The sequence below is a fragment of the Scyliorhinus torazame genome, chromosome 18 (genome assembly GCF_047496885.1).
Source record: "Scyliorhinus torazame isolate Kashiwa2021f chromosome 18, sScyTor2.1, whole genome shotgun sequence".
Lineage (NCBI taxonomy): Eukaryota > Metazoa > Chordata > Chondrichthyes > Carcharhiniformes > Scyliorhinidae > Scyliorhinus > Scyliorhinus torazame.
This window is the reverse complement of record NC_092724.1, coordinates 83,227,098-83,248,821: the sequence shown is the minus strand read 5'-3', so window position 1 is coordinate 83,248,821 and position 21,724 is coordinate 83,227,098. Positions and strand designations below refer to the sequence as shown.

Here is a 21,724-nt window from a genome sequence, read left to right as displayed (position 1 = left end):
TAAAATCTCCTATCACCACCACCCTGTTGCTCCTACATCTTTCCATAATCTGTTTACATATTTGTACCTCTATTTCACACGCGCTGTTGGGGCGCCTGTAGTACAGCCCCAACATTGTTACCGCACCCTTCCTATTTCTGAGCTCTGCCCATATCGCCTCACTGCTCGAGTCCTCCATAGTGCCCTCCTTCAGCACAGCTGTGATATCCTCTCTGACCAATAATGCAACTCCTCCACCCCTTTTACCTCCCTCTCTATCCCGCCTGAAGCATCGATATCCTGGGCTATTTAGTTGCCAATCATGCCCTTCCCTCAACCAAGTCTCAGTAATATCAATAACATCATACTCCCAGGTACTACTCCAAGCCCTAAGTTCATCTGCCTTACTTACTACACTTCTTGCATTAAAACAAATGCACCTCAGACCACCAGTCCCTTGGCGTTCACCATCTGCTCCCTGTCTACTCTTCCCCTTAGTCACGCTGACTTCATGATCTAGTTCCTTACAGGCTTTAGTTACTACCTCCTTACTTACCACTAAATATCCTAATTTGGTTCCCATCCCCCTGCCACATTAGTTCAATCCCTCCCCTACAGCATTAGCAAAAGCACCCCCAAGGACATTGGTTCCAGTCTGGCCCAGGTGTAGACCGTCCAATTTGTAGTAGTCCCACCTCCCCAGAACCGGTCCCAATGTCCCAAAAATCTGAACCCCTCCCTCCTGCACCATCTCTTAAGCCACGCATTCATCCTGCCTATTCTTTCATTTCTACTCGGACTACCACGTGGCACTGGTAGCAATCCTGAGATTACTACCTCTGAGGCCCGACTTTTTAACTTGGCTCCTAACTCCCTAAATCCTGCTTGTAGGACCTCATCCCGTTTTTTACCTACATCATTGGTGCCTATATGCACCACGACAACTGGCTGTTCATCCTCCCACTTCAGAATGTTCTGCAGCTGATCTGAAACACCCCTGATCCGTGCACCTGGGAGGCAACATACCATTTGGCAGTCTCGTTTTCGACCACAGAACCACCTATCTACTCCCCTTACAATTGAATCCCCTATGACTATAGCCCTTCCACTCGTTTTCCCACCCTTTTGTACAGCAGAGCCAGCCACGGTGCCATGAACATGGCTACTGCTGCCTTCCCCTGGTGAGCCATCTCCCCTAACAGTATCCAAAACGGTATACCTGTTTTGGAGGGAGATGACCGCAGGGGACACCTGCACTGCCTTTCTGCTTTTTCTCTGCCTGTCACTTGACAACAGCTCCTCCACAAACCACCTTCTGGATACAGTGATCGCAATGCACTGATGCAAATTTTCCCCCAACAGCCAATCAGCGGCTCTGCTCTGCTGCCCTCTGCTCGATGCTTGCCTTCACTTGAACACGGAGGGTGCCTTGCTCAGGTACACCTTCTGGATACAGTGACCGCAATGCACTGTTGCAAGTTTTCCCCACAACAGCCAATCAGCAGCTCCGTTCTGCTGCCCTCTGCTGGAGGAACAAATGACGGACCGCATGTGCCACAGGAAGCTCCGCCTCAACAATATGGTGCGACACCTGTGCCATATCCTCGCGGGCGTAGCAACACATTGAGGAGGAGGACACCCGCTCCTGTTAGCAGTCAAGGTTACTGCAGCCCTGAACGTTTATGCCACGGGATCATTCCAGGACTCGAGTGGGGACCAGACTGGTATCTCAGGTCACGAATGCCCTGTATTCCTGGGTGGAAGACTGCATTGTTTTTGACATGGACCAAGCCCAGCAAGTTGCCCGGGCAGCAGGTTTCTCCACTACCGCTGGGATGCCCCAGGGCCAGGGAGTCATAGATGCCACACATGTTGCCCTGCGCTGACCGGGCCATCTTGGGGTGCCCTATGTTAACCGAAAGGGGTTCCACTCCCTGAACATACAGTTCGTCTGCGACCACCAGATGCAGATAATGCACATGTGGGCCCACCTTCTGGTGACTATGCACGACAGCTACATCTTGGGGCAGTCGGTCATCCCTGCCCTCTTCGAGGAGCACCCCAGGATGGGCATAAGAGATAAGGGGAAAAGGGATATCAGCTGAGGACCTGGCTAATGACACCAGTATGGAGGCTGGAGACTGAAGTGGAAACCCGCTACAACGGGGCCCATGAAGTCATCTGGGCTGTGATTGAGGCAGTGCATCAAACTCCTCAAGATGCGGTTCCGATGCCTTGTCCGCTCCGGAGGTGTATTCCAGTGCACCGCCCGGTGGGTCGCCCGCTTTGTTGTGGTCTGCTGTGCCCTCCACAACCTTGCACAGCAAATGGGGGAGACGTGCTGGAGATTGGTGACGAGGAACTTGTGGCCGTCATGGAAGAGGAGGAGGACGCCGGGGACGAGGATGATGAGGGGCTGGAGGGCGAGGTAGGGTAGGAACCCAAGGCCCAGCCGGAGGCTGCAGGACAGACGGTGGCAGTGAGGGTCCGGAAAACCCGGAAGGCCGGGGGGCCCTCACACTGGCCCGATCACCGAGGATGTGGCCTGGTCCACCTTTGCATTCTTACCCACCCACCACCCCTATTTCGCACCTTCCCAGTGTATGTGTCACATTACTCTATGGTGCTGGGACTGTGTCAATACTGTTGCGGGTCATTGTTGAGGGCAGTGGCGTGATGATAACTCGCAGAAAGCTGGGTGCTGATGCACCTCAATCTATGCCATAATCTGACCCCTGCCTGTCTGCTGAGTGCTCGCTCACACCCATCACCTGCACGCGGCAATGCATTTCGGAAGAAAGTGACAGAAGCTTCCTACTGCTGTGCTCAAGGGTGTTTATTGTTCAATATATGCCCCCACTCTCCTGATGGTGCACCCCCCCATTCCCCGACCCTCTCACCCCCATCCACCCCTCATCACCTACCTACCCCGTCCCCCCTCCCCCGGTGCCCTCAGTGATCCTCAATGTGCTTTGCCCTCCAAGCTCTGCCACTACGTCTAGTTGTCCCCAGGATACACATCAGGGGTGGAGGCAGCCAGCTGCCTACCTCGTCCCAGGCAGCACTGGCTGCCTTGTGGCTCACCCTCCGGGATCCTTGGGGGAACAGGACATCCCTGCTGTGTCCAGGAGCCTCCCCAGGTCAGCATCCCCGAATCTTGTCGCTGGTCTCCTTGGCTCCATGGTTGTGAACTGGCTGGGGTTGGCTGATCAAGTGCAGCCTAAATGCTGCTTGACGTTGTTTGCAGGGGTCAGGCGAGTGAGGTCCCGCCGGATCAGCTGGCGAGCCGCTATTCGGGGCAAGAATGCACCCACCACTCTCTGCATGAAAAGCTAACTTCGCACATCTCCCTTAAACGTTCTCCTTATCACCTTGAACCCCTTGTAATTGACACATCCACCCTTGGAAAAAGCCTCTGACTATCCACTCGGTGGCTGACTGTGCCCTTCCACCCACCTCCCATGTTTCCTCTCATCATTTTGTAGACATATATCTAGTCTCCCTTCAGCCTCCGCCATCCAGTGAAAACAATCCTAGTTTATTCAACCTTTCCTCATAGCCAACACCCTCGAGACCTCCTTTGTAGAGCTAGGCGTAGACATAGTTTACATAGAACATACAGTGCAGAAGGAGGCCATTCAGCCCATCGAATCTGCACCGACCCACTTAAGCCCTCACTTCCCCCCGAACCCGGAACCCAGTAACCCCTCCTAACCTTTATTTTGGTCACTAAGGGCAATTTATCATGGCCAATCCACCTAACCCGCACGTCTTTGGACTGTGGGAGGAAACCGGGGCACCCGGAGGAAACCCACGCAGACACGAGGAGAACGTGCAGACTCCGCACAGACAGTGGCCCAGCAGGGAATCGGGACCCTGGCGCTGTGAAGCCACATGCTAATCACTTATGCTACCGTGCTGCTCTCCTACCATGCGTCTCCTGCTCTTCTGCAATTTTCGTGGAGTTTTTAAAGAGTCATGGTTCACTGTCCCTGAGAGGAGTCATGACCCTAGGCTGCAAGAGAGGACCATTTAAAATGCAATTTCAATAGCTCCTCTTCATGCTCCCCATGTCAAGATATGGCCCCATCCACCCTCCATCGCTCCTCATACCTCCAATTCGAAACTGTGCCCCTCCACCCACCTCCCATGTTCCCTTATGCCTCCATGCCAAACTATGCCCCTCCACCCACCTCCCATGGCCCCTCATACCCTCAATGTCAAGCCATGGACCTTCCATGTCCATTGGGTCACTTTACACTGTATAGAACCACAGTGACAGTAGAATGTGTAAAGAAACAAAGCTTAAAAAAAAAGTTAATTCATTCATGACTTTCCAGTATGTTAAAAAAAAAGTAATTTCTCTACAGGGCAATAAAAATGTTAATCATCCAGACTCATCTAGCATCAATAACAAAAACTGCAGGCCTTGAAACCACTTAACCTTGTGTAAATAAAACTTGTGAAATTGACTGCAGAGATCAGAGAGCCTAAGCTTAAATCAAGCAATGTTTTTCCTGGGCACATCTGTTTCAACAAGAGTAATGGTTTATAAGAGATAGGATGTATAATCATCTGGAAAGGAATAATTTGATTAGAGATAGTCAACACGGTTTTGTGAACGGTAGGCCGTGCCTCACAAACCTTATAGAGTTCTTTGAGAAGGTGGCCAAACAGGTGGATGAGGGTAAAGCAGTTGATGTGGTGTATATGGATTTCAGTAAAGCGTTTGATCAGGTTCCCCACGGTAGGCTACTGCAGAAAATACGGAGGCATGGGATTCAGGGTGATTTAGCAGTTTGGATCAGAAATTGGCTAGCTGGAAGAAGACAAAGGTTGATGGGAAATGTTCAGACTGGAGTCCAGTTACTAGTGGTGTACCACAAGGATCTGTTTTGGGGCCACTGCTGTTTGTCATTTTTATAAATGACCTGGAGGGCGTAGAAGGATGGGTGAGTAAATTTGCAGATGACACTACAGTCGGTGGAGTTGTGGACAGTGCGGAAGGATGTTACAAGTTACAGAGGGACATAGATAAGCTGCAGCGCTGGGCTGAGAGGTGGCAAATGGAGTTTAATGCAGAAAAGTGTGAGGTGATTCATTTTGGAAGGAATAACAGGAAGACAGAGTACTGGGCTAATGGTAAGATTCTTGGCAGTGTGGTTGAGCAGAGAGATCTCGGTGTCATGTACATAGATCCTTGAAAGTTGCCACCCAGGTTGAGAGGGTTGTTAAGAAGGCGTACGGTGTGTTAGCTTTTATTGGTAGAGGGATTGAGTTTCGGAGCCATGAGGTCATGTTGCCGCTGTACAAAACTCTGGTGCGGTATTGCGTGCAATTCTGGTCGCCTTATTATAGGAAGGATGTGGACGCATTGGAACGGGTGCAGAGGAGATTTACCAGAATGTTGCCTGATATGGAGGGAAGATCTTATGAGGAAAGACTGAGAGACTTGAGGCTGTTTTCGTTAGAGAGAAGAAGGTTAAGAGGTGACTTAATTGAGGCATACAAAATGATCAGAGAATTGGATAGGGTGGACAGTGAGAGCCTTTTTCCTCGGATGGTGATGTCTAGCACGAGGGGACATAGCTTTAAATTGAGGGGAGATAGGTATAGGACAGATATCAGAGGTAGGTTCTTTACTCAGAGTGTAGTAAGGGTGTGGAATGCCCTGCCTGCAACAGTAGTGGACTCGCCAACACTAAGGGCATTCAAATGGTCATTGGATAGACATATGGACGATAAGGGAATAGTGTAGATGGGCTTTAGAGTGGTTTCACAGGTTGGCGCAACATCGAGGGCCGAAGGGCCTGTACTGCGCTGTAATGTTCTATGTTCTATGGTTGTCTGAGCTCTCAGCCAAGCCTCATTATGTATGAGATCCTATTGAAACATATAAGATCCTGAGGGGATTTGACAGGGTGGATGCTGGGAGGATGTTTCCCTTTGTGGGGCAGTCTAGAACAAGGGGATGCAGTTTTAAAAAAGTGTCTCCCTTTTAAATCTGGGATAAAGAAACTTTTTCTCACAGAGGGTCCTTCGTCTGTGGAATTCTCTCCCCCAGAGAGCAGTGTAGGCTGGGTCATTGAATTTATTCAACATTGAGTTTGATAGATATTTGATCAATTAGGGAGTCAAGGGTTATGCAGGGCCAACAAGAAAGTGGAATTGAGACTAAAATCAGATCATCCATGGTTTTTTTAATGGTGGAGCAGGCATAAGGGCTGAATGGCCTCCTTCTGCTGCTAATTCTCATATTCTTGTGTTTTAAATGGGTACAGATCTAGAGCAGAAAACTATCTAGAAAATAGCACCCAACTCACTAGGACATGCCCCAAGCAGAGCCAACATAAGAAGTGTAAATAATAATAATAATAATCTTTATTAGTGTCACAAGTAGGCTTACATTAACATGCAATGAAGTTACTGTGAAAAGCTCCTAGTCAAACCCAGGTCCCTGGTGTTGTGAAGCAATAGTGCTAACCATTGTGCTACCGTACTACCCAGAATCTTCATTCTGGGTCAGAATAGTGGTTAAAGGATGGGGGTTTTCTCCTGAGGGTGAGATGAAATGAAGAATTGAACAAGTGCTAACTCCATCTCACCAGTCTGAGGCCTTTTCAGGAGCTGCTCATTGGCAACACTGGATGCCAAACTGAAAAGGATGTCCAATTTCTAAACCTTCATGTTGAGAGTATAGAAATTCAGTAGTTTAATTAAAGTTCATCCTATTTCTAAGAATTTATCTCACCACAGCAAGTTGCTCGATGTGACTGTTCTCTGTTACTCTGTAGGTTGAGGCTATGCAGCCTGAAATGGAGCTCAGCATACCAGCTACTACCATACTGTCACTTCACGCCACACAGAACGACCTCTCACCCTTCCAGCAAGATCTGGCGTGAGTACCTGATTCCTACAGAAAGATGGGAGCTGGATAAGTTCCAGTGGAAACATGCCCAACGCTGGGAAAGTTACAAAGTTTTCTTCCTTTTCCTCACTGAGGTGGTTGATCCTTGGTACCTTATTGGTCATTCTGCACATGTGACGTTAGAAAAGGAACTTAAAAATATATCTTTTTATTCAAACATTTTCTATTTTTTGCATAACAAAAAAACAACACCAACTCCCCAAACCCCTCCTTCCCGCATAAAAAAAGGCCGATTTCCTCCCCCACACCCCACACCCCTCACCAGCAACTAACGATGACCAGCTTTTTAAAGTACAAAATAAACGGCTGCTATCTTCGGTAAAACCCTTTAATTGCCTCCCTCACGATATACTTGACCTTCTCAAGGTGTAAAAACTCCATCAAATTCCCGAGCCATATTGAGGCACTGGGTGGAGAAGCTGACCTCTATCCCATCAGCACCTGCTTTTGAGCAATCAGTGAGGCGAAGGCCAGAACATCAGTCTCTGCTCCCATCTGAAGCTCTGGCAAGCCCGACACCCCAAGGGACATGGCTGTAATTTAATTTCAGAATTGACGATATGGTACTAAAGAAGGAGCTTGGGGCGCGACCAGGACATGTGCAGATGATTAGCCGGACTTCTGCAACAGTGCTCGCACTTTGCTTCCACTCCCACAAACAACCTATTCATACTAGACCTAGTCAAATGAGTCCTATGCATTACCTTCAGTTGTATTAAGCCAAACCTCGCACATGAAGAGGTGGCATTCATCCTCCGCAAGACCTCACTCCACACCCCATCCTCACCCCACCCAGTTCAAACTGCTCCTCCCACTTGGTCTTAACACCCTCCACCAATGCTGCACCTACAGCCATATTCCTTCCATAAATACCCTTCCTAGGCTGCAAGCGACAAAACCCTCTCCAGCAACAAGGATGACAGCACCACAGGGACTGTCGGAAAGATCCAATTTGCAAAATTGCGAATCTGTAAGTATCTAAATGCTTCAGACCAAGAGAGCCCAAATTTCACTGACATCACCTCCACGCTCGCAAATCACCCCTCCACAGAACAAATCTCCAGCCCCTTCTCCTCCCATCTCCTGAACATTGCGTCAACCTCTCAGGCATCAACATATGAATAGCACAGACCGGTGCCAGCTTCGACATCGCCCCGAATTTAAACTGTTGCTGAAATTGTCTCCAGATATTTGGGGCGGAGACCTCCACCAGATTCACCGAATACTTCCCCGGAGAAAATGTAAGTGAGGCTGTAACTACGCCCTCAACCCCGGCCCCCTACCGATTCCATCCGCACCCATATAGCCTCAGCAACCCCACACCAGCCCAACACTTTCTCAGCATTCGCAGCCCAGTAGTAATATATCAAGCTTAGCAACGCCAAACCCGCTGACTGCCGATCCCTCTGAAGGACTGCCTCTGGAGACCAGCGGCTGGATTTTCCGCTGTCGGGATGCTCCATTTTGCTGGCAGCCCGGGGGTTTCCCGACAGCGTGGGCCTGCCCCACAATGGGAAACCCTATTGACCAGCCGCCGAAACGGAGAATCCTGAAGGCATGCCGCACCAGGCAAATAAATGACAAAACCAATCTCTCAACTCCCCAAGAAGGACTTTGGTACAAAAACCGGCAAAAACTGGAACAGAAACAGAAACCGTGGTAAAATATTCATTCAAAAAATATATATTTCATTCCAAACATACACAATATCAACAAGAACAACAGTCCAGCCTTGATCCCCAGCTTGAGTCACTGTCTGTGCGGAGCTTGCACGTTCTCCCCGTGTGTGCATGGGTTTCCTCCGGGTGCTCCGGTTTCCTCCCACAGTCCAAAGATGTGCAGGTTAGGTGGATTGGCCATGCTAGATTGCCCTTAGTGTTCAAAAAGGTTAGGTGGGGTTACTGGGTTGCGGGGATAGGGTGGAGGAGTAGGCTTGGGTAGGGTGCTCTTTCCAAGGGCCGGTGCAGACTCGATAGGCCGAATGGCTTTCGGCACTGTAATTCTATGATTCTATGAGACATAATTAACAGTCAGCACAATTTTTCCCCTTTTAATGCTTCCCCTCCCCAGCGACGAACAGTTCCTCAAATAATAATAATGAAGTTACTGTGAAAATCCCCTAGTCGCCACACTCCGGCACCTGTTCGGGTACACTGAGGGAGAATTCAGAATATCCAATTCACCTAACATGCACATCTTTCGGGACTTGTGGGAGGAAACCGGAGCACCCGCGCAGACACAGGGAGAACGTGCCAACTCCACTCAGATAGTGAATCAGACGGGAATTGAACACGGGACCGTGGCACTGTAAAGCAACACTGCTAAACACTGTGCCACCGATATAATGCCATGAACGGTCTCCACTGCACCACAAAGCCCTCCTCTGACCCCCTAAAGAGCAAACTTAATCTCCATTCGGAGAAGTCATTTAAGTCCCTCAGCCAAGATCCTGGTGACGTATCTGATCTCCAGTTCAAAAGGATTCTTAGCTGGCAGATCAGCCCCTTCCCCTCCAGCACTTTGAACTGAATCAAGCACATTCTTGCACAGGAGGAAGTTGAGTTCACTCGCCGCATCACCTCACACCACAGTCCTAATCCTATCTCCCTCCCCAACTCCTCCTCCCACTTACACTTTATCCTCACCACCTGCGCCTAGTCCTGCTGTCCGAACTACCCGTCTATGTCCCAACCCTACCCTCCCCCAAGTCATCAGGGAGCAGCAGTTGCTCCAATAACATGTACTCCGGTAGCTGGGGGAACGTCAACAACTCCTTTTGCGTGATGTCCCACACCTGCCAATGCCTAACCTCACTTCCCCCTCAGTAACTCAAATCTCTCCTGCAGCTCGTCAAGTCCTGCCAATTTCCCCTTTGAGAACATATAATAATAATCATTATTATTGTCACAAGTAGGCTTACATTAACACTGCAATGAAACTACTGTGAAAATCCTTAACGCGCTCCAGCCCCTCCTCCCTCCACTTCCCATAAATCCCATGCACCTCCTCCCGGCTGAAACCTATGGGGCTGAATTCTCTGTCCTGACGCACCAGATTTCGGGGTCTGGTTTCTCCGATTTGCAGGCTATGTCCTGATGATTCCGTGGGAACGGTCGTGTTTTACGACCGAAAAACCGGCGCAGAAAGGCCACCGGTCCTCTGTTTGGTGGGGGGCTAGCAGGTAGGCAGCGTAGAGCACCCGGCTCTAGCTGCCGATACAGCTGAAGAATTGCTGGGTCCATGGCCGCGCATGCGCACGGCGGCGGCCTGCAGTGGCTGCGCCGCGCAACATGCCGCCGGCCGCACGTTGACCCGGCCTGCAAAATAGTGCCTTCCCTTAGGCCAGGCTAGTGACTCGCGGATCATCCCCCAACAGTGCCCCCAGCCCCTGCCAAAGCCCCCTGCCCACGGATCAGCTCTCCCCCGACTGTGTCAGTGCTGAACTGAGCCGCAGCCGCCACGCCGAGTTCCCGTCAAAAAATAGCACACGCGACAGACGCCGTCGGCAAATCGTCCGGTTGGGGGCGGAGCATCAGGGGGGTGGGCCTCATGTAACGTCCTGAGGCCGTCGATATGGCGTAAAGTCCGCTTTGGAGGGGGCGGAGCATCGCAAAAGCGGCGTCGCCCCCTATTTTGTAGGAAACGGGAACTCTCTGGCCGAATACGATTTCAGCTTCGGAGTCCGGAGAATCCCACCCCTGGTGCGGCATGCCTTCAGGATTCTCCGTCTCGGCAGCTGGTTAATGGGGTTTCCCATTGTGGGGCAGCCCCACGCTGTTGGGAAACCCCCGGGCTGCCAGCAAAATGGAGCATCCCGATGGCGGAGAATCCGGCCGTTGGTCTCCACACGGTGGCGTCAACACCCATATTTTATCCAATTTAAAATGCCTCCTCAACTGGTTCCATAATAATACATCAGATTCAGGAGCGGCAACCCCCCTTTCTGTCTCTGCCGTTGTGGCAGAGCCCTCTTCACCCTTGGTACTTTCCCCACCCATATGAACTCAGAAATCAGTGCTTCCACTCCTCTGGAAAAAGGCCTTATCTCAAAATCATAGAATTTACAGTGCAGAAGGAGGCCATTCGGCCCATCGAGTCTGCACCAGCTCTTGGAAAGAGCACCCTACCCAAGGTCAACACCTCCACCTAACCCCCATAATCCAGTAACCCCACCCAACACTAAGGGCAATTTTGGACACTAAGGGCAATTTATCATGGCCAATCCACCTAACCTGCACATCTTTGGACTGTGGGAGGAAACCGGAGCACCCGGAGGAAACCCACGCACACACGGGGAGGATATGCAGTCTCCGCACAGACAGTGACCCAAGCCGGAATCGAACCTGGGACCCTGGAGCTGTGAAGCAATTGTGCTATCCACAATGCTACCGTGCTGCCCTTGGTCTTTTCCGGCTACAACACCAGCTCATCCTTCTCTGCCCTTGCCTGCAAAATATCCCTGGATGCTGCCTGTCACTGCAACTGGTGGGCCAACATATGACTCGCCTCCTCCCCATACTCATACGGCAGCCCACTCACCAGCTGCCCTACCGCCTTGCCCATCATTAACCGATCAAACTGCGCCTGTAACTTCTTCCTTTCTGCCGGAAACACCTTCATGGGGGCCGCCGAGTATCTTCTATCTCGTCTAATAGCCGCCAGTGCTCCTCAAGCCTTCAGCGAAATAATCTCACCATGGACCACTGCCTTCAAAGCCTCCAAGATGTGGCCGCCGACACCTCCCCATTCTGAATAAATTCCACATAATTTCTAATCCCCACTCTCACCTTTTCACACGACGCCTTGTCTGCCAAAAGTCCTGAATCTAACCTCCCACCCCATATGTTTCTATAAGATCCCCCCTCATCCTTCTAAATTCCAACGAGTACAGTCCCAGTCTACTCAACCTCTCCTCGTAATCCAACCCCTTCAGCTCTGGGATTAACCTAGTGAATCTCCTCTGCACACCCTCCAGCGCCAGTACGTCCTTTCTCAGGTAAGGAGACCAAAACTGAACACAATACTCCAGGTGTGGCCTCACTAACACCTTATACAATTGCAGCACAACCTCCCCAGTCTTAGACTCCATCCCTCTAGCAATGAAGGACAAAATTCCATTTGCCTTCTTAATCACCTGTTGCACCTGTGAACCAACGTTTTGCGACTCATGCACTAGCACACCCAGACATCTCTGCACAGCAGCATGTTTTAATATTTTATCATTTAAATAATAATCCCTTTTGCTGTTATTCCTATCAAAATGGATAACCTCACATTTGTCAACATTGTATTCCATCTGCCAGATCCTAGCCCATTCACTTAACCTATCCAAATCTCTCTGCAGACTTCCGGTTTCCTTTGCACTTTTTGCTTTACCACTCATCTTAGTGTCGTCTGCAAACTTGGACACATTGCCTTTGGTCCCCAACTCCAAATCATCTGTGTAAATTGTGAACAATTGTGGGCCCAACACTGATCCGTGAGGGACACCACTAGCTACTCATTGCCAACCAGAGAAACACCCCTTAATCCCCACTCTTTGCTTTCTATTAATTAACCAATCCTCTATCCATGCTACTACTTTCCCCTTAATGCCATGCATCTTTATCTTGTGCAGCAACCTTTTGTGTGGCACCTTGTCAAAAGCTTTCTGGAAATCCAGATATACCACATCCATTGGCTCCCCGTTATCTACCGCACTGGTAATGTCCTCAAAAAATACCACTGAATTAGTTAGGCACGACCTGCCCTTTATGAACCCATGCTGCGTCTGCCCAATGGGACAATTTCCATCCAGATGCCTCGCTATTTCTTCCTTGATGATAGATTCCAGCATCTTCCCTACTACCGAAGTTAAGCTCACTGGCCTATAATTACCTGCTTTCTGCCTACCTCCTTTTTTAAACAGTGGTGTCACGTTTGCTAATTTCCAATCCGCCGGGACCACCCCAGAGTCTAGTGAATTTTGGTAAATAATCACTAGTGCATTTGCAATTTCCCTAGCCATCTCTTTTAGCACTCTGGGATGCATTCCATCAGGGCCAGGAGACCATTCTACCTTTAGCCCCATTAGCTTGCCCATCACTACCTCCTTGGTGATAACAATCATCTGAAGGTCCTCACCTGTCATTGCCTCATTTCCATCAGCCACTGGCATGTTATTTGTGTCTTCCACTGTGAAGACCGACCCAAAAAACCTGTTCAGTTCCTCAGCCATTTCATCATCTCCCATTTTTAAATCTCCCTTCTCATCCTCTAAAGGACCAATAGCCACTCTTTTTTGTTTTATATATTTGTAGAAACTTTTACGATCTGTTTTTATATTCTGAGCAAGTTTACTCTCATAATCTATCTTTTTCTTCTTTATAGCTTTTTTAGTAGCTTTCTGTTGCCCCCTAAAAATTTCCCAGTCCTCTAGTCTCCAACTAATTTTGCCACTTTGTATGCTTTTTCCTTCAATTTGATACTCTCCCTTATTTCCTTAGATATCCACGGTCAATTTTCCCTCTTTCTACCATTCTTCCTTTCTGTTGGTATAAACCTTTGCTGAGCACTGTGAAAAATCACTTGGAAGGTTCTCCACTGTTCCTCAAATGTTTCACCATAACGTCTTTGCTCCCAGTCTACCTTAGCTAGCTCTCCTCTCATCCCATTGTAATCCCCTTTGTTTAAGCACAAAACACTAGTGTTTGATTTTACCTTCTCACCCTCCATCTGTATTTTAAATTCCACCATATTGTGATCGTTCCTTCCGAGAGGATCCCTAATTATGAGATCATTAATCAATCCTGTTTCATTACACAGGACCAGATCTAGGACCGCTTGTTCCCTCGTAGGTTCCATTACATACTGTTCTAGGAAACTATCGCCTTTGACCAGTCACTCTGCATCCCCTTCCTTTGCTGCCGAAATTCCTCCTTGATAAAGCTCATTGCTCCATCTGAGGCTTTCCCACCTCGCCGACCCTTCCTCCTCTGCCATTTTCACAATTGGTTTTGTGCCACGAGTCTCCTCCAACCCCTTAGCCAGATCCCACACTGCCGGGTCGATAGCCAGTAAACTCCGCTCCACCTTTCTGCCGAATCTACCCAAAACACAGCCAAAATTGTGCAGAGTCTGCAGGTTCTCCCCGTGTCTGCGTGGGTTTCCTCCGGGTGCTCTGGTTTCCGCCCATAACAAAGATGTGCAGGTTAAGTGGATTGGTCACGCTAAATTGCCCCATAGTGTCCAAAACATAGGTGTGGTTGCTGGTTTATGGGAATAGGGTGGAGATGTGAACAAGAACAAAGAACAAAGAAAATTACAGCACAGGAACAGGCCCTTCGGCCCTCCCAGCCTGCGCCAATCCAGGTCCTTTATCTAAACCTGTCTTCTATTTTCCAAGGATCTACTTCCCTCTGTTCCCCGCTTGTTAATTTATCTGTCTAGATGCAGCTTAAATGAGGCTATCGTGCCCGCCTCTACCACCTCCGCTGGCAAAACGTTCCAGGCACCCACCACCCTCTGCGTAAAAAAACTCTCCATGCACATCTCCCTTAAACTTTCCCCCTGTCACCTTGAAATCGTGACCCCATGTAATTGACACCCCCACTGTTGGAAAAAGGTTGTTGCATACCCCCCACAATCCTGTGAACCTCAATCAGACCCCCCCTCAGCCTCTGTCTTTCCAACGAAAACAATCCTAATCTACTCAACCTTTCTTCATAACTAGCACCCTCCATACCAGGCAACATCCTGGTGAACCTCCTCTGCACCCTCTCGAAAGCATCCACACCCTTCTGGTAATGTGGCGAGCAGAACTGTACGCAGCACTCCAAATGTGGTGCTCTTTCAGGGGCCGGTCTAGACTCGATGGGCCGAATGGCCTTCTTCTACACCGTAAATTCTATGACTCTGTATGAAAACCAACATCTTTGAGCTGGAGCTGCCCAGCTCACGAAGTGGCCGCCACCGGACGCTGTCGTGGTAAATTATTCATTTTTTAAAAATGTATTTTATAACAAACATGTATCAAAACAGGTTACAGCGAACAAACACCCCGGGAAAGATGCTTCTCTACAATCAACTATACAGTCTGTGCAGATTTGTCCTCTTTTTCACCCTCCCCTCCCCCTCAACGAACAGCCCCTCAAACACGGTCACAAACATCCCCCACCTTCCCTCAAACCCCACTGGAGAGCCCCTTAACTCATACTTTATCTTCTCTAATCGCAGGAAGTCGTACAGGTCACTCAACCAAGCCGCTACTCCCGGTGGCGGTGCCGTCCGCCACTCCAGCAAAATTCACCGCTGAGCAACCAGAGAAGCGAAGGCCTTCCTCCTCTCCATGAGCTCCGGCTTCTCTGAGACCCCAAATATCGCCACCAAAGGGTCCAAGTCCACCTCCTCCTCCACTATCCTGGCTAAGACTGCGAACACTCTCGCCCAGAATCTTCCCAACTTTTCGCAACCCCAAAACATGTGCGTGTGATTCGCTGGCCCCCGCCCACACCTCTCACACTCATCTGCTACCCCCTGAAAGAAGCCACTCATTCTCGCCCAAGTCATATGCACCCTGTATCAGGCTCATCCTTGCACATGAGGAGGTCCCGTTTACCTGACGCAGTGCCTCACTCCATGCTCCCCAATTGATCTCCCCTCCCAACTCCGCTTTCCATTTCTCTTTGATCTTCACCATCCTTGCTCTCCCAGCCACTTGTATATATCCCCAATTCTTCCCTCCCCTTCCACATCCGCGAGCAGCAGTCGCTCCAGCAGAGTGTATCCCGGCAACCGAGGGAATCCCCTCCAGACCTTTCGCACAAAGTCCCTAACCTGCCGAAACCTGAACTCACTCCCCCTCGGCAGCTCTACCCTCTCCCTTAGCTCCTCCAGCCAAATAATAATGAAGCAAGTTCGGCAACGCCTCTGTAGCAGGGGGTAAATTATTCATATTGACCGACTGAATTCTGCCCACCAAGGACGGAGGGAGACTATCCCATCTCTGTAAGTCTGCCATGACCCAACTCACCAAAGCTCGTAAAGTTCAACTGCCAGAGCCAGGCCCAATCCTGAGCTACCTGAACCCCAGATACCTAAAATGAGAACCCGCTAACTGGAACAGCAACACCCCCAAATTGGCTCCCCAACCCGGCGGAGTGACAGAGAAACACTCACTCATCTCCAAATGCAGCTTAAACCCTCCAAAAAGCTCCAAAACTCTTCAACAGCTTAATTATATCACCCATTGTGTGATCGGGTCAGTCACATTCAGAAGAAGATTATCACCCTGTGTTCCGTACATTAGCCCCCTCCGCCTATCTGAAAATCTTAGGACAATGGCCAAAAGTTCTACCGCCAATGCAAACAAAAAGAGGGGGACATAAGACACCCATGTCCAAGTAAAAATAGCCCAAACTCGCATTGTTTGTGCAGACACTAGCCTTCGGTGCCTTATATAACAACCAAACCTACGACACAAATTTAGACCTATCCCAAACCTTTCCAGCATCGCAAACAGATAATCCATTCTACCTTATCAAAAGTCTTCTCGGCATCCAATGCAACAATAGCTCCATCCCCTCCACCAGGGACAACACTATATTTAACAGTCGTCGCACCATTAGACGACAATCGCCACCCCTTAACAAACCCTGTCTGATCCTCCCCAATATCTTGAGGAATGCACTCCTTCAAACTCAATTCTAATACCTTGGCCAAAATCTCAGCATACACATTTAATAAGAAAATTGGGTGAAAATTGGGTGCTTATCCTTTTTTAATAGTAACGAGATGGATGCTTGCATCATTATCTCCAGAAGAGACCCCTGCGTTACTGAATCCTCACACATCTCCAACAATTTAAAAATAAAATTTAGAGTACACAATTCATTTTTTCCAATTAAGGGCCAATTTTGTGTGGCCAATCCACGTACCCTGCACATCTTTGTATTGTGGGGGCGAAACCCACGCAGACACAGGGAGAATGTGCAAACTCCATACGGACAGTGACCCAAAGCCAGGATCGAACCTGTGACCTCGGCGCCGCGAGGCTGCAGTAAAACATCTCCATCAATAACGGTACCAGCCAATCAGCAAACATTTATAAAATTCCACCGGGAACCCACCTGGCTCCTGTGCCTTACCAGCCTTATCAAAAGCTGACCGGACCTCCTCTGTCTCAAAAGGCCCCTCCAAACCTTCCCGATCCTCCTCCTCCACCTTCGGACCCGCCATCCCTTCCAAAAACTCCACCATATCCGACTCCTCCTCAGGCGGCTCCGACCTATACAGATTCTTATGGAACGCTTCAAATGCCGCATTAACTTTATCCAGCGCAGACATTATTCCACCACCCGAATCCCGCACCTAGACAATCTCTTGGGAGGCTACCTGCCACCTCAACTGACCAGCCAAAAGACGACTGGCTTTCTCCCCATATTTATATATTACCCACCTCGAGCGCCACAACTGTCGCACCGTCTTATCAGTGGATAATAGGTCAAACTGCACCTGCAGCTCCTTCCTGCTAGCCAGGAGCTCTGTGGTGGGGTCACTCGAATACCTACCATCTACCTCCAAGATCTCATCCACCATCCTTTGGTTTTACTCCCTTGCCTCCCTGTCCACCTGCACCTTATGTGAGATTACCTGCCCTCTCACCACCGCCTTTTGAGCCTCCCACAGAATCGAGGGCGAAACCTCCCCAGACTCATCAATCACCTGGCTATCCTTGTGCAAAACCCCAAATCTGCCAACAACCTCACATCAAAGCTCCACGTCGGCTGTTGAACCGGCCCCGTCTCCAAGACCACATCCACAGGATGTGGAGTATGGTCCGAAAAAACTATCGCGGAATATTCCACACTGCTCACTCCCGTCAGCAGTGACCTCCTCATCATGAAAAAGTCAATCCGCGATTACATTTTATGCATCCAGAGAAAAAAGGAAAATTCCCTACCCCAGGGTGCAAAAACGCCATGGATCGACCCCCCCCCATCTTCTTCAGAAACATCAAAAGTACTTTTGCTACCCCTGAACGGGCCAACAACTTCATTTAGACCGATCCAACTTGGGGTTCAAAACACAATTCAAATGTCCCCCCAAGATCAGCTGGTGCACGTCCATGTCTGTATGGCAGTGAATATCTTAATCATAAGCCCTACATCATCCCGATTTGGAGCGTACAGATTCGGCAACACCATCAACATACTTTCTAACATTCCCGTAACTATGATATACCTGCCGCTCTGGTCCGCTGCTACCTTCCCCATCTGAACCTGCACTCTTTTATTAATTAATATTGCCACCCCACAAGCCCTGCTATCAAAACCCGAGTGAAACACCTAACTCACTCAACCCTTCTGAAGCCTAATCTGGTCTCTCACTTGCAAGTGGGTCTCCTGCAAAAACACCACGTAGCCCTCAAACTCTTCAAATGAGAGAAAACTCTTGCACGCTTCACTGGGCTCCCAAAATCCCTGCATATTCCACCTGACCAACCTAAGCAGGGTCTCTCACCCGCCCCCCCCCGCCCTCAAGTCAGCCATTTCCACTGTGAGGGATTATCCCCTCCATCTACAACACACCTAATACCAGAGCCCACCAAGGATGCAACCCTACCCAATGGATGAGTGAAGGAAAACTCCCCCAGTAACTGTAACAATCTGCCACTCCCCCACCCCAGAAATCCCCCAACTACTTCAAAGGACAAAGAACAAAGACAATTACAGCACAGGAACAGGCCCTTCGGCCCTCCCAGCCTGCGCCGATCCAGATCCTTTATCTAAACCTGTCGCCTATTTTCCAAGGATCTACTTTCCTCTGTTCCCCACCTCATATATCTGTCTAGATGCATCTTAAATGATGCTATCGTGCCCGCCTCTACCACCTCCGCTAGCAAAGCATTCCAGGCACCCACCACGCTCTGCGTAAAAAACTTTCCACGCACATCTCCACGAACACGAACTTTCCACGAACAATAGCCAATGTTGTTCCTCTGTTTAAGAAGGGTAGCAAGGATAATCCAGGGAACTACAGGCCGGTGAGCCTTACTTTAGTGGTAGGGAAATTACTGGAGAGAATTCTTCGAGACAGGATCTACTCCCATTTGGAAGCAAATGGACGTATTAGTGAGAGGCAGCATGGTTTTGTGAAGGGGAGGTCGTGTCTCACTAACTTGATAGAGTTTTTCGAGGAGGTCACTAAGATGATTGATGCAGGTAGGGCAGTGGATGTTGTCCATATGGACTTCAGTAAGGCCTTTGACAAGGTCCCTCATTGGAGACTAGTACAAAAGGTGAAGTCACACGGGATCAGCGGTGAGCTGGCAAGGTGGATACAGAACTAGCTAGGTCATAGAAGGCAGAGAGTAGCAATGGAAGGATGCTTTTCTAATTGGAGGGCTGCGACCAGTGGTGTTCCACAGGGATCAGTGCTGGGACCTTTGCTCTTTGGAGTATATATAAATGATTGAGGAAAATGTAACTGGTCTGATTAGTAAGTTTGCAGACGACACAAAGGTTGGTGGAATTGCGGATAGCGATGAGGACTGTCAGAGGATACAGCAGGATTTAGATTGTTTGGAGACTTGGGCGGAGAGATGGCAGATGGAGTTTAATCCGGACAAATGTGAGGTAATGCATTTGGGAAGGTCTAATGCAGGTAGGGAATATACAGTGAATGGTAGAACCCTCAAGAGTATTGAAAGTCAAAGAGATCTAGGAGTACAGGTCCACAGGTTACTGAAAGGAGCAACACAGGTGGAGAAGGTAGTCAAGAAGGCATACGGAATGCTTGCCTTCATTGGCCGGGGCATTGAGCATAAGAATTGGCAAGTCATGTTGCAGCTGTATAGAACCTTAGTTAGGCCACACTTGGAGTATAGTGTTCAATTCTGGTCGCCACACTACCAGAAGGATGTGGAGGCTTTAGAGAGGGTGCAGAAGAGATTTACCAGAATGTTGCCTGGTATGGAGGGCATTAGCTATGAGGAGCGGTTGAATAAACTTGGTTTGTTCTCACTGGAACGAAGGAGGTTGAGGGGCGACCTGATAGAGGTCTACAAAATTATGAGGGGCATAGACAGAGTGGATAGTCAGAGGCTTTTCCCCGGGGTAGAGGGGTCAATTACTAGGGGGCATAGGTTTAAGGTGAGAGGGGCAAGGTTTAGAGTAGATGTACGAGGCAAGTTTTTTACGCAGAGGGTAGTGGGTGCCTGGAACTCGCTACCGGAGGAGGTGGTGGAAGCAGGGACAATAGTGACATTTAAGGGACATCTTGACAAATACAGGAATAGGATGGGAATAGAGGGATACGGACCCAGGTAGTGTAGAAGATTGTAGTTTAGTCGGGCAGCATGGTCGGCACGGGATTGGAGGGCCGAAGGGCCTGTTCCTGTGCTGTACATTTCTTTGTTCTATCTCCCTTAAACTTTCCCCCTCTCACCTTGAAATCGTGACCCCTTGTAAGTGACACCCCCACTCTTGGAAAAAGCTTGTTGCTATCCATCCTGTCCATACCTCTCAATTTTGTAGACCTCAATCAGGTCCCCCCACAACCTCAGTCTTTCTAGCAAAAACAATCCTAATCTACTCAACCTTTCTTCATAGCTACCACCCTCCATACCAGGCAACATCCTGGTGAACCTCCTCTGCACCCTCTCTAAAGCATCCACATCCTTCTGGTAATGTGGCGACCAGAACTGCACGCAGTATTCCAAATGTGGCCTAACCAAAGTCCAATACAACTGTAACATGACCTGCCGACTCTTGTACTCAATACCCCGTCCGATGAAGGCAAGCATGCTGTATGCCTTCTTGACCACTCTATCGACCTGCGTTGCCACCTTCAGGGTACAATGGACCTGAACTCCCAGATCTCTCTATACATCAATTTTCCCCAGGACTCTTCCATTGACCGTATAGTCTGCTCTTGAATTGGATCTTCCAAAATGCATCACCTCGCATTTGCCTGGATTGAACTCCATCTGCCATTTCTCTGCCCAACTCTCCAATCTATCTATATTTTGCTGTATTCTCTGACAGTCCTCCTCGCTATCTGCAACTCCACCAATCTTAGTATCATCTGCAAAACTTGCTAAACCACCTATACCTTCGTCAAGATCATTTATGTATATCACAAACAACAGTGGTCCGAGCACGGATCCCTGTGGAACACCACTAGTCACCCTTCTCCATTTTGAGACACTCCCTTCCACCACTACTCTCTGTCTCCTGTTGCCCAGCCAGTTCTTTATCCATCTAGCTAGTACACCCTGAACCTCATACGACTTCACTTTTTCCATCAACCTGCCATGGGAAACTTTATCAAGCCTTACTGAAGTCCATGTATATGACATCTACAGCCCTTCCTTCATCAATTAACTTTGTCACTTCCTCTATTAGGTATGTAAGACATGACCTTCCCTGCACAAAACCATGCTGCCTGTCACTGATAAGTCTATTTTCTTCCAAATGAGAATAGATCCTATCCCTCAGTATCTTCTCCAACAGTTTGCCTACCACTGACGTCAAGCTCATAGGTCTATAATTCCCTGGATTATCCCTGCTATCCTTCTGAAACAAAGGGACAACATTAGCAATTCTACAGTCCTCCCGGACCTCACCCGTGCTCAAGGATGCTGCAAAGATATCTGTTAAGGCCCCAGCTATTTCGCCCCTCGCTTCCCTCAATGACCTGGGATAGATCCCATCCGGACCTGGGGACTTGTCCACCTTAATGCCTTTTAGAATACCCAAAACTTCCCCCTTATGCCGACTTGACCTAGAATATTTAAACATCCATCCCTAACCTCAACATCCGTCATGTCCCTCTCCT

General features: G+C 49.1%; 1 protein-coding gene across 1 annotated transcript in view; it reads left to right on the top strand.

Moving 5' to 3' along the window:
• Positions 1–21,724, top strand: part of unc13d (unc-13 homolog D (C. elegans)) — a 653,595-nt gene that overhangs the window by 285,329 nt on the left and 346,542 nt on the right. The window contains exon 12 of the mRNA XM_072481965.1: positions 6,774–6,877. Within this exon, the coding sequence (XP_072338066.1) occupies positions 6,774–6,877 (104 nt within the window). The remainder of the gene's footprint in view (positions 1–6,773; positions 6,878–21,724) is intronic.